This window comes from Scleropages formosus, chromosome 10 (assembly GCF_900964775.1).
Source record: "Scleropages formosus chromosome 10, fSclFor1.1, whole genome shotgun sequence".
Taxonomy (NCBI): Eukaryota; Metazoa; Chordata; class Actinopteri; order Osteoglossiformes; family Osteoglossidae; genus Scleropages; species Scleropages formosus.
Genome location: NC_041815.1, coordinates 15,708,475 through 15,721,115, shown reverse-complemented (window position 1 = coordinate 15,721,115; position 12,641 = coordinate 15,708,475). Strand labels below are relative to the sequence as shown.

Genomic DNA, 12,641 nt, shown 5'->3' with positions numbered 1-12,641 from the left:
TAACCTGATGGCAGGGGGTGCGGTGGCGCAGTGGGTTGAGCCGCAGTCCTGCTCTTCGGTGGGTCTGGGGTTCGAGTCCCGCTTGGGGTGCCTTGCGACGGACTGGCGTCCCGTCCTGGGTGTGTCCCCTCCCCCTTCAGCCTTACGCCCTGAGTTGCCGGGTTAAGCTCCGGTTCCCTGTGACCCCGTATGGGACAAGCGGTTCTGAAAATGTGTGTGTGTGTATAACCTGATGTTATTCATGTTTTTTGAAGTTTAGCCTTTAAAGACAAATCCAAAATAAATTTTTTACTCCAATGAAGTAATTTAGTTAGTGGAAAGCATACAGAAGGTGAGCATAGAAATCAAGCAGCTTTCCCTGCATTTGTGGAAATGATGAATACTAAGGTCTGTTTCAGGACAGTAGTGTCTGACTTATAGCTACATTTACATTTATTTAGCAGACACTTTTCTCTAAATTGACTTCTAGTGAAGTCTACGTAGTGTCATCAGCCCACACACATTATTCACCAAGGTGACTTGCACTGCTAGATACACTACTTACAATGGGTCACTCATTCATATATCAGTAGAACACATTCTCTCTGTGTCACTCGCACACTATGGTAAACCTGAACAGTGTGTCTTTGGACTGTGGCAGGAAAACTGCACAGACACGGGGAGAACATGCAAACTCCGCACACACTGAACATGGATCAAACCAATTTGTTGTCCTGTTTTGCTTCCATATTTTTTTGCGTAGGGAATCAAACAAACATAACAAAATTTGATATTACAATTGCAGGTACATTCTATAACATTTTCCATGCCAGTTCATGCATAAGCTTTATGTGAGACAGACTTACATATTGACCAGTCTGCGGCTGGAGTGGACTGAGACAATCCCACACATATTATTACAATATAAATAATTGCCATTCGGTAGACCTCAGTCCAGTTTTGTTTATCGCTGGAAAATGTAATCATAAAAGTCAAAACCTTATCCTTATGGGATAACCACTTAAAACAAAATTTATTACCCAGCTAATTTAATTATTTTGTTACGCCCTGTGTTGCCGGGTAGGCTCCGGTTCCCCGTGACCCCGTATGGGACAAGCGGTTCTGAAAATGTGTGTGTGTGTGTGTGTGTGTGTGTGTTTAAGGTTTCTAAGTGTTGAAATATATCGACACACGTAAGTAGCTCCTGAGTCTTTTACCGGTTCTGAACTACGTTAGTAGGGAATAAAAGAATGACATAAGAAAATATGACAGAATATCTCCGCTATATAAACTTGCAGCAAGGTGTTTACATCCGTCACCAAGGCGACCGTGAAGGGGGCGGATCTTTGATGACGTAAATTTATGGGAAAAGGCCAATCAACGACAGATATTGACGAGCTGACGTCAGAGTTAAAGGGAGAGAGCCGTTATTCTGCGAGCCTCAAACTGGACTGCAACACAAGGACATGATTATGGAAAAATAAAAGTATCTTTGCATTTCATTTAAAGCCATTTTACTCGCTTTGCCGGTGTTGTGTTGAGCCGAAAGAAAGTAGGAGAGGCGAGCGAGTAGCGGGGAGACGCGCGGCCCGGTGAGATGCGCCCGGGCGGCGGTGAGTGGACTCTCTCTCTGCTTCTGCTCTGCTCCCGACCCGATCGATTCTCCACTTTCTGTCCTCTCTTTTCGGGAAAGGTCCGTATGCCGGAGCCGGCGGGCCGCGGGTCACACTGCGGTCTGGCGAGCGATGTTGTAGTGATGAGTCAAGAGCATGGCAGCTGAGAATGAGTCAACTTATCATGAGTCAAAATGCATGGGCACATAGTGACACATGCCCGCCGCTTTTAACAGTACGTCGTGTGTCTCGCGCGTTTGTCTTCTGAGTGCGTGCGTGGTAAAAGTGAGTGAGCGATCGATCCGTTCGTGCGCGGACAGTATACTATATTTTGCCTGCTGCAATCATGAATAAGGGCAGACTTACCTATCCCTATATACGCAATGAATTATTTAAATCAGTTGTGCACTGCAGCTAATTTCATATGCTAGATAACGCAAGGCATTATCATTGTGTAGTTCATGCTGTCACATAATAGTACGCGTGAGCGAAGTGTAGCAAAAGGCTGCCGAAGCCTGCGCATGCGCGTCTCTTCTGCGCGCTCGCGCACCGGTGGGTGTGCAGCCTCCGCGTGCATCACTTAAGTGAGCGTTGAAAGTTGAATGGCAGGATTTGGATGAGCTGTCATCCAGAAATGCGCTGACAGATGTTCCAGCTGTTGTCATGCGAAGTTCATGGTTTCGACACTATTGGAATCTTGACAAAATTGTTCAAACTGGGATCATTTTGTAAAAGGCAATCAAGCCTTGTCACACACATGTTGGGTAAATATTTAGGGATTTATTCCTCTACTTAAGAACTGATCTCTTCTTAAATTAAAATTTAAAGCTTTTCATGGAGCGGACTTCAAGAATTCGGAAGGGTACACTGAAGGTCTGGTTAACAGAGGAACAGTTAAAAAAAATCACAGTTTGTCATTCATTGGCCGGTGTTCGAGTTTGTCATCTTTCTGTTCGGCCAACGCACATGATTTTGTATACACACGTCTATAGTGTTTTGCATAATAGACGCGGACACGAAACGTTCGTGTTTCCTGATGGTCTCTCAAAGTATTGCTGGAAAGTATCTTAACATCTGAATGTAATAGACATGTTGACTTAACAGGGGTCATTATGTGCTGTACCTTTCAGAGCACTGTACGAATACATTTCTGCAGCAAAAATGCTCAGTATCAGCCTATTGTGTATACTGTAAATAAATATGTAACATTGTTTCTTTCAAGGGGGGTGTGGTGGCGCAGTGGGTTGGACCGCAGTCCTGCTCTCCGGTGGGTCTGGGGTTCAAGTCCCGCTTGGGGTGCCTTGCGGCGGACTGGCGTCCCGTCCTGGGTGTGTCCCCTTCCCTCTCCGGCCTTACGCCCTGTGTTGCCGGGTAGGCTCCGGTTCCCCGTGACCCCGTAAGGGACAAGCGGTTCTGAAAATGTGTGTGTGTGTGTGTGTGTGTGTGTGTGTGTGTGTGTGTGTGTGTGTGTGTGTTTCTTTCAATCCAAGTAGTGTTGTACAGGTATGATGATGTAATCAACTTAGATCAGCTGTTGGTCTACATTGTGAAATGAAAATGTTAATGAAATGTACTTATTTCTTCAGTAGAGACATGTTTCACATCATCTAAAGTACAGTAATGGGTATTAAAAGTTCCACCGTTTAAGATGCTCAAATGAGGCTGCTGTCAGTCCTGTAAGCGCGAACTGGAATGCCAGTGAGTGCTGAGTGACCTGCCGAGGTCACAGGCGACTGCTATATTTACCAGTGTTGAAAGCTGATCCTGAGCACCCAGTATCGCCGTGTTCACTCCCTCTCTCCCTCCCCCGGCTCTGCTCAGTCCAGGCCAGAACCTCTGTACAGCAGGCCAGCCGCTCCGGTGCTCTTCGCTAGTCAGCCGGACCTGTCTTTTCCTATTGATTGTGTACGAAAGAGGAGCTGTGGCATATTGGCAGCCTGTGGCTGAGGTGGGTACTCTCGCTGTCACCGCGCTGGAGTTACAGCACCTTCATGCTGGTTCTGGACCAGTAGTGTCATTCCTGTGCTGAATTATGTATTGTTTTAATTCATTTGCCACTGAAGATAGCGGGGATTTTTCTACAGCTCACACCTTTAAAAACTATTTTTTTCTCACAGAACTTATTCCTTGTTCAAAAATAATTTCATTTAACATGAAAGGCAATGTATTTAACTAGAATGTATGTGTACACTGCTTTGTGGCTTTCTCTCTGCCGCTGTTCAAGATATACAATGCGATTAGCAACAAGTGGTATCCCTAATTGCTGATTTCAGAATGTAAGTGGATCATTTCAGATAACCCTAATTTGGGAGATGCTATATTTTGCCTGTTGGTTGTGTTTTTTTTGGAATCTGAATTCATTCAAAAGATGTTAATTTAAAAGATATTTAGTGGTCTAATTTTGTGTACTGCTGTGAGAAGAAGTTCATTCATGTGTTGTCCTTCAGTACTGCTAATATGAAATGCTGTGATTAAATGCTGTGAGGGTTTGACCACTTTATAAGTACTTGCTTGTGAATTGTAAAGTTGCTGAGTGTCACTGAAGGGTGGAGGGACATTCTACACCAGATATAGTCTCTTAAGTTATTACAGTATAAGGTGCAAGGAAGAAATAACATTTAAACTGCAGTTATGTTTATTTCCAATGTTTGTTATTTTTTTGGACATGGAGCTTTTTTGTTTCTGGTTTTGCAACTATAATTCCTGAGAACCATTGATCAGTTGTTCTGGCACACAACTCTACGCAAAAGAAAGGTTAGCAGGTGGCAAAACAGTTAAGGGCATTGTAACCCGATGGTTGTGCAGTAAGTTCAAGTCCCAGGTGGGGACTTCTGTTCTACCTTTGACATGGTATGGGAACCTGTATTCCTTCAGTAAAATATTCAGCTGTTTGAATGTGCAAATAGTTGTGGTTGTGCTTGAGCCTAATGTGTTATACTGTCATTGACAGTTTAGGGCTGGGTGAAATAAAACATTTCCAGCCTATTCAGTGTCTTATTTGTGTGTCCCTTCCGTCTCATTCAGGTCTCTACAGCAAGCTGTGTAAGTGAGGGGCGATGCTCCCTCCCACCCACGCTGCCATCCGCTGTTCCTGAGTGCTGCCTTTCCACACACAGCAGGTATGCTTCCAATTCTGCGACCTCTAACGCTGCTTCTTCTCATGCTGGGCTCCAGTACCTTCCAAAAGGGCCGAGGTCCTGATCAAATATCCAGCCCCAGGAACACGTGACCCTCAACCCGGTCTGTTTGGGCCTGCGTCACCAAGCAGAGGTGTGCTGGGTGTTACACTGAAGTGGCAGCACAGGTGTGGATGGCACTGTGTTGTTGTTTTGGCTGCCTTGTAAGGCCCATGTAGAGCAGTTGTCAGGACCTGATTGGCCAGAGAAGAGCTTGGGGGTGGGATCACAGACATGAGTGTCTATCTGCTCACATTCCAAGATAAATATAGCTGCCCCTAAGACCCAAGTTGTATAATCTCAAGCTAATTCATCTGTGGAGCAGCTTGATTCTCTTTCTCATATCTTATTGGCAAGGGTTAATCCACTGAATTTGGTGTACTTGCTAGGCTTCTCGGGGTGTTTACATTTATTTTTGTACAAGGCTATGCTCAGTATAAACTATGTTCATGAACAGAAAACGTAATATGTGTGATATAGCATCAATAGTGATGTATCCTGCCTCCCTCCTCATTAGAGTGTCTACCTGGCGATCCCAGCAGCTGAAGCTGATTATGTAGAACTGTCATCTGTGTGGGAGTCTATTTGACTTGGGGGAAAGCTGTCCAGCACATGGCTCACTCAGCAGTCATCCCTTGGGAAGAGACTGAATATCAGGCTCCAGCATATTCCTTAGCACCAGAAACCAGGCTACAGTACTATAGGTTCAAGTGCTTGCATTGCTTGGAGCTCTAGACTCTTTCCAAGCGTGAGAGACCCAGAAACATCTTTAGGAAGTCTATTTTCTGATTACTTTTGTCAGGAAGAGCATTGGCATAGTGGTTAGAGCTGCTACCTTCGGACTCAGAGGACCCAAGTTTGAATCCCCCTCCAAAGGTACCCTTAAGCAAGGTACTTATTCTGAGTTGGTGTAGAAAAACTGGTAAATAATTGTAAATCACTTAACACTCGTAAGTGTACCTTTCTTTGGAGAAAAGCATGAGCTAAATATGTAAATGTCAGTGTAAAAGGGGCTGGCATCGCTGTGTGGAGGGCCCAGTCTGCTGCTGGCACGATTGCCTGGGAGACGCCAGTAGCAGAGGAGCCATGGCCTGGCGGCGTCTCTGTGTGTAACCAACCAGTGCGGCTTGTTGGTGTGTCCCCATGGAAACCGTGCTGAGCGGAACCTTTGAACAAACTGAAAGATGAGTTAAGACTTACGGTGTGTGGGCTGTGAGCTGGAGACTGACTGTTTTCTCAGAGATGCCGCGTCCTGTGGGTTGCGCTGGAAACGTCAGAGCTATGTGACAATGAGGCAAGCCTGAGCCTGTCTCGATGCAGGCTGACCTGTAAGAAGGAAGAGGAAGGTTTGGGTAACTGCTCCTACTAGAATGGGCACAGCACTGATCAGACATTTGTTGACATGTATTGACTCTCCGGAGATTTTTATAGTTTGCAATTGGTGTTAATATGTAGTGTGCACTGTAAAAATTTTTCCTGTTATTGTTTTCTCTCAAAATGTGGTTGTCAGAGTACTTAAGGCATTGCGGAAGATGCAGGAGTCGCTGTAAATTGTCGCTATGCTTTGAGTGAAGAAAGATCTCTCGATGGCTGTGTCCGTCAGTCGGCCCTGGTGCGGAGCGGGGAAGGTGCAAAGCTGAAGGCCTTCATCTCCTGGTCCCCTGGGGCCGGGCAAAATAGCAGGGCCCCTGTCCCTGCGCCAGGTCCGAATCACCGGCCAGTGGCGTGCTCTGGACGTGCTCCAGTCCGCTTCTTACTCCAGAGCTGCCAGCTGAATTATTGATGTTCTCGCTGCCTTTACTGGGGAGGGGAGAGAGTGAGAGAGCAAGTGAGGGAGAGACGGATTAAAGAAATAGGAGCTGGCCCACTGAAACCAAGACACATCAACAACACCAGATACTTTTATTTATTCAGACGCTGCAGTGGCATATGAACAACAGCCCGACTCTCCGCAGGAACAAGCTGTGCTTTCCGAAAACACGTTTCCTCTTCAGCATCTTGCCTGCTACAGACAGCTTCTTGGCTGGCACCAGACCACTCCTTTCACCTAAAATGTCTTTAATGTTACAAAATAACTTGGATAGAACTGGAAAAAAAAACTATTGTGGCTGCAGATCGTGTAGTAGACATTTCCTCAAATGAACCCTATCTTGCAGGGTGTACATCCTGCAATACGGAGTCTTAATGCACCCTAGAGCGTACATTTCATGCTTGCCGCAATTTCGGGCTTGGGCCTTGGACAGTTTCCTAGAAATCCCAGAAATACATTGAAGAACCTTTTTTTTTTTCTCTCTCTGCCTCAGGAGGTTAAAGGATCAAGCAGTGTAGATTTCAAAGTGTCCCTGCCTGATCTGCAAGTGGTCCTTCAGTTGAACACCCAGAGGCAGTGCTACCACAGCTCAGGGTATCGGGAATCTTTGAGTAGCTCTGTAACTGTCTGTGATCTGGACAAGTATCCCTGTGACACTTGATACTGAAACATTCGAAAAAAATCCATTTGTATGCACTTTTTGCTTCCCTGGTGGACGAGGCTCTCACAGTGCACTAAAGAAAGGCCCTAGGTAACTGGTGGACTGTTCTTCTTTCTACTAGAGTTCAGATGGATGCAGTACACTTAGGCTTATTCATTTAGAAGATGCTTTTCTCCAAAGCAGCGTACATCTCACAGAAAAATACGAGTGCCTAACATCAACAGAAAGAGACTTAGATGCAGACGTGTAATTCACACGTGGTTAATTTGTTACATTCTTTGAGTAAAAAGATCACAAAGACAACAACAAACTAAAGAAATATGCATCCCATGCTGTTGTCAGTATGGCTGCATGTCTTGCAGAAGTGCCGATTTCTGGCTGTTCTATTCTTATTATTATTATTTACCTTTATTTAGATGACAGATTTGTCCAAGGAAATGTAGTGTTCAATACTAAATTTTACAATGTTTTACCCTTTTATACGTCAGGATGTTCTTACTGTATCAGTTCAGGGTAACTATCTTGTTCAGTGGTATTGTAGCAGAAGCAGGGGTTTTAACCAGGGACCTGTCTTGCAGGTACTCTACGAACTGGTGTCTGTGTTTTCTGTCTTGCAGTCGATGCAGTCTGCCAGTCGTCCAGCATGTCTCGTGTCTCTTCCACGGCCAAGCGCTACGCTGGCTCCTCCTACACCAGCCACTACAGCTCCTATGGGTCATCCCTGACACCCACCCTGGGCTCCTATAGCGAGCGGGACAGGCTGCCTTACAAGAGTGGCTCCTCTAGCTACACTCCATCCAACTACTTGAGTGGCAGCACCAGCCGCACCCGCAACTACAGTGCCTCTTTGGAACCCGACCGGGGCCGGCCCATTCCCCGCGCCGACCTGCTGGGTAGCCGCCGCAGTGAAAGCCTGAGCCGTGCGCCAACCAAGGGCTACAGCTCTGGTCTGAGTGGGGGCGGGGCCTACTCCACGTACAGCTATTCCCCAACCACACCCAGCTACTTGTCCTCCTCCCCGACATCATCGTCCATCACTCTATCCCGCCGCCGCTCGGTGAGCCAGAGCGACCTGACGCGAGACCTTTCCTCCCTGGGACTTGCCGACCCATCCTCTTCACCCTCCACCACCGGCAGCAGTCTGAAATCGTCATACCGGAGTCGAGGCAGCGAGGCAACTGACTCGTACAGCAGCTCACGCTACGGCTCTGGCCTCTTGCGCAGCTCCACACAGGAGGCCATTAGCAGCGGAGGCGGCAGTCGCTTTACCTGCTCCAACTCCCCAACACAGAGCACGCTGGTAAGTTGATCCCAGCCCTCTCACTGTTCCCATGGCTACCATGTGGTGTTCACCATCTCAGAAAGGAATGCGGATTTTTCTGAAATTTTTTTTGTCTTGTTCTCTGACGATAGCATGTTTGCTCTCACAGCCTTTCATAGGAGAGGTGTGTGCCGCCATAAGGTTGGGAGGGTGCAAAACAGCCCCTTTCCCAGTAGGGGGCACCAAAACGTGTCTTAGTTCACTGCTGTTGTTTCAGTTGAAAGGACTGACATGTCATGTGGACCTTGTGCAGAAGGGTTGCTTCCACGTTGTGCCATGGTGTATCCAGTGTAAGAATACATGATGGGCCCCCTGAGACTGATATTGAGAGTGTGACGAGGTGTGCGCTTTTTCTTGGTGTGAACAACCACACCAAGTACAGTAGTCAGTGTGCACATCTTTTTTTGTGAGCCAGATACAGGAGGTGAAACAAGAAAATCTGAACACGGATTCACGTCTCAGCTGTGATGCACAATTATTGAGTTTTACTGAATTTTGTTTGTTGTTTTTTCAAAAAAAAATCCTTCTTCATATGGGATAGGACTCAGAAGGGGGATAGAATAACAGACCTTCCCTTTTGTTTAAATAATTTATCGTTTAATTTGTTTAATTGACTGTACGTTAATAGACTGAATGCACCTGTTCCCACTACAGCGGTTTGCTGACCTCTCTCTAATGGTTCTACTCTTTGTTCTGTGGAAGCATCCTGTGTTTGTTTACTCTGGAGTTTATCGTCCGCTGATGATGTGCGTGGTTCCATGGAACGGCTGTTGTGATCACGTTTTGTAACAACAGGAATCATGGAAGAGTTGGCAGCAGTCCATGACCAGGAAGTGACGATTGATGCGTCACCTCACAGTCGGTGGTGCTGCTGTCATAAGGCTGTGGCTGTATTAGAGAGTTCTACTCTAATTATTATGTATGCAAAATATGGAGGCCCTTTACCTGAATCATGCACTTACCTTTGATGTTTGTGCTCTATCACATGCAGACTGGCTAGGCTAGTTATCTGGAGGTCATGCATGTTATGCTTGTTTGGGGACAATGCAGGTCAGCAGAGGTGAGACAGTTTGCCAACAGGCTACCCTGGCCACGATCTGTCAGTTTGCTCCCCTTTCGCTGGACGGTTGCATGGTATAATCCTGCAAATGTTAAATTAAAAAATGGCACAGGTTATAAGAGGCATACAGCTGTAGATAATATTCACTGAACATTTATTTGCTCACCTTTGTGACTGCGTGGATGAATTGGGCCTGTGGCACATTGCTACCACATGTTCAGGTCCACCCCCCCAACCCTAAGATCCCCCGTGCTAGCATAGGGGAACCCAGTATGGTGTATTTGAGGCACAAAACCTATTTCTGCGTTTCTGTCATTGTCCAAGGACTATTTCCCACATAGCTTCAAACTCCTTCTTGGTGCTAATCAATTGCGAACATGCACATAACATGTATAAACTGGACATCATTACATGTCACTATTTGGTAATGCAGGCATCCATGTATGAAATTGGATGTGAAAATTACTGGAATTTCACTTTTAATGGTTTGTACGTATTCTGTAAATTGTCAACAGAGTGCCAAGTGACAAATGTACAGTGTTTGTGACAGAATGTCTGGAAGAGCTCGCAGTATTTTAAGGTTTTGCACTTTAGAACAGTACCTCGGAGCCTGATAAATATACTTTATGCAGCGTGCCTTTTTGCCTGTCTTCCGTTAGCATGTTTGTGCCGTATTCTTCCCGTTGAAAGCAGTCAAGTTCAAAAGCATCGGCTTTTCTGTTGATGAATTATTAACGCTAACAGAAAATAGTGTAACTGAGCTATTTGTCTTGCCGTTAGATTTTTTGTTATTCGTGAGCTGTTAGTCTAAAGTACAGTTGTCCCACCCTGATGCATTCAACTTTTGCATGTATATAAAGTATCAAGTGTTACTTCTTTGTTGCAAGAGCACTGTTGTTCTTACCGTTACTGTTTCTCAATGACTCTAATGCAGCTGATGGCCTTTACTTGGAAACTTCAAGACCATTGTGTGTTACTTTTTTAGCCTGGCCCTTTAAGCTACAGACAATTATTTACCCCTTCATACACTTGGGTAGTTTTTTCTGGAATAGTTTAGGGTAAGTACTTTGCTCAAAAGTAGTACAGCAATAGGTGGGATTTGAACCTGCAACCTTTGGCTCTAAAGATGGCAGCTATAACTACTATGCTACCAGCTTCCCCGAAAACACACCCTCAGCGCAGGGAACACTTGCAGCACTTGCCAGCAGATGCATATGCTCCTGCCCTATTTGTGCACACACTGCACTCCCCTGAAGCAAGGGAGGGAGCTCACAGTTCCCTCCCTTGCTTCAGAGGAGTCACACAGGAACGGGCAGCAGCCCACCATACTGCCCTCGTACCCCACCTGTTTCCTCTCCCCTTGCAGCACCACTGCACTCTGGCTGTTCAAGAGAATTGTGGTTTTGCAAGAGTGGTACACGTCTTCAGGTTACATTTACATTTATTCATTTAGCAGACGCTTTTGTCCAAAGCGACGTACATCTCAGAAATAGTTCAGTTTGTGCATTGCGTTAAGAGAAAGAGACATGGCTGCAGACATGTGACTCTCAAGTAAACCTAGTTTGTTACCTTCCGCTTGCTGCACCGATGTTCAAGTAGGTGCATAAAACACAGGACAGACAAATCCTGATACCTTCCTACCAATTTTTTTTTTTAAATTTTTTTTAATAAGAGACACAAACAATCACATACAATGCCGGAGTAGCAGCTGAATAAAGGCTTATCTGGGGATGCTCATGAAGTTACGGTGCATGAACATTTACACCATACATGAGCTGGAAAGATCTTGGGCGAAATGGGTCCAGAAAAGGTGAGTTTTCAGACCCTTCTTGAATGTAGACAGAGTTTCCACAGTTCTGAGTGAGAGGGGAAGGTCATTCCACCACAACGGAGCCAGAACCAACAACCTCCATGCTTTACCTTTTGTACCATTGCCATCAGTTGCTTTGTAAAGAACAAATGGATCCATAAATCTTTTTTAATAATGTGGCTGTATAATCTCTCGTCAGTTCACGTGACTCTCTACTGAGTAGGACTAAGCTTTGTGTGTTCTTGTTTCAGTATTTCAATTTTAAGATTTTTCCATGCAGAAACCCTATATGAATTATTATACTGCATACAAAACTTTATCTTTCAAAATTGTATTGAGTCGGTTGAATTCCAAGTACAGTAATCATGCTCAAAGTTGACCATCTGCTTGATTTAGAATTTATTTTAGTTTTGCACAAATGTAAATGAACCGCAGACCTGATGAACAATTACCTAATCAAGTCGTTTGATTGAGGGTGCAATCAAAGTCTTTGTTTAACTCAAACTGCTGTCGCTTGGGGCAAGTTTTGTATTTCGAGGTTATCTGAGTTCAGAGTCCACTCTTGATGTGGCAGAACTGGAGCATTGGAGATAGGTTTTACTTTAAATAGCTGAATTTGGATGCGCTCCATGTTTCTCATAACTCATACAGATCATTAAATACCACTGATGTTGTGCATATAACACGCGTCAAGACCCTAGAGTGGTATATGCAGAAGTGTGAACTGTCTAGCCAATTCCTTTGGAGTCTCTCTTTTAAAGGAATTTTTTTTAGCTGTCCTTATCTAGGTCCATTCTTGATCTATTTTCATTTCCACTTCTAAAACGAAACCAAGTAAATTAGGACAGCTGGTAGTGTAGTGGTTAAAGCTGCTTCCTTTTGACCTTAAGGTCGTAGGTTTGAATCTCACCTCTGGTTGTAGTATGTGTGAGCAATGTACTTACCTTAAATTGCTCCAGTAAAGTTAACCAGCTGTATAAATGGGTAAATAATTGTAAGTAGCTTAACATTGTAAGTTGCTTTCAAGAAAAATGTGAGCTAAATGAATGAATGCAATGTTAATTCAAAATTGAGGTCAAGGTGACACTGAATCGCTTCTACATTTCCTCCTTTCTTTTTCCCAAGTTTAAAGCAATACCAGTTGGCATGATTACAAATCTGATAGGAAAGGATCAGATTGAGAACCTTAACTTTCCCTGGTGTTCCACTTC

At 44.9% G+C, this 12,641-nt stretch overlaps 1 protein-coding gene across 4 annotated transcripts in view; it reads left to right on the top strand.

Annotated features, from left to right (window-relative positions):
• Positions 1-1,121: 1,121 nt before the first annotated feature.
• The window catches only part of LOC108933476 (ubiquitin carboxyl-terminal hydrolase 2-like), a 28,150-nt gene continuing 16,630 nt past the window's right edge, over positions 1,122-12,641 (top strand). Inside the window, exons 1-4 of one of the 4 annotated variants that reach the window (XM_029255349.1) lie at positions 1,122-1,571; positions 3,414-3,540; positions 4,617-4,711; positions 7,857-8,539. In XM_029255349.1, the coding sequence (XP_029111182.1) occupies positions 7,883-8,539 (657 nt within the window). In that variant the 5' untranslated portion in view covers positions 1,122-1,571; positions 3,414-3,540; positions 4,617-4,711; positions 7,857-7,882. Of the gene's footprint in view, positions 1,593-3,090; positions 3,541-4,616; positions 4,712-7,856; positions 8,540-12,641 lie in introns of those variants that run through there. The other 3 variants (XM_029255348.1, XM_029255346.1, XM_029255347.1) reach the window with 3 other exon arrangements.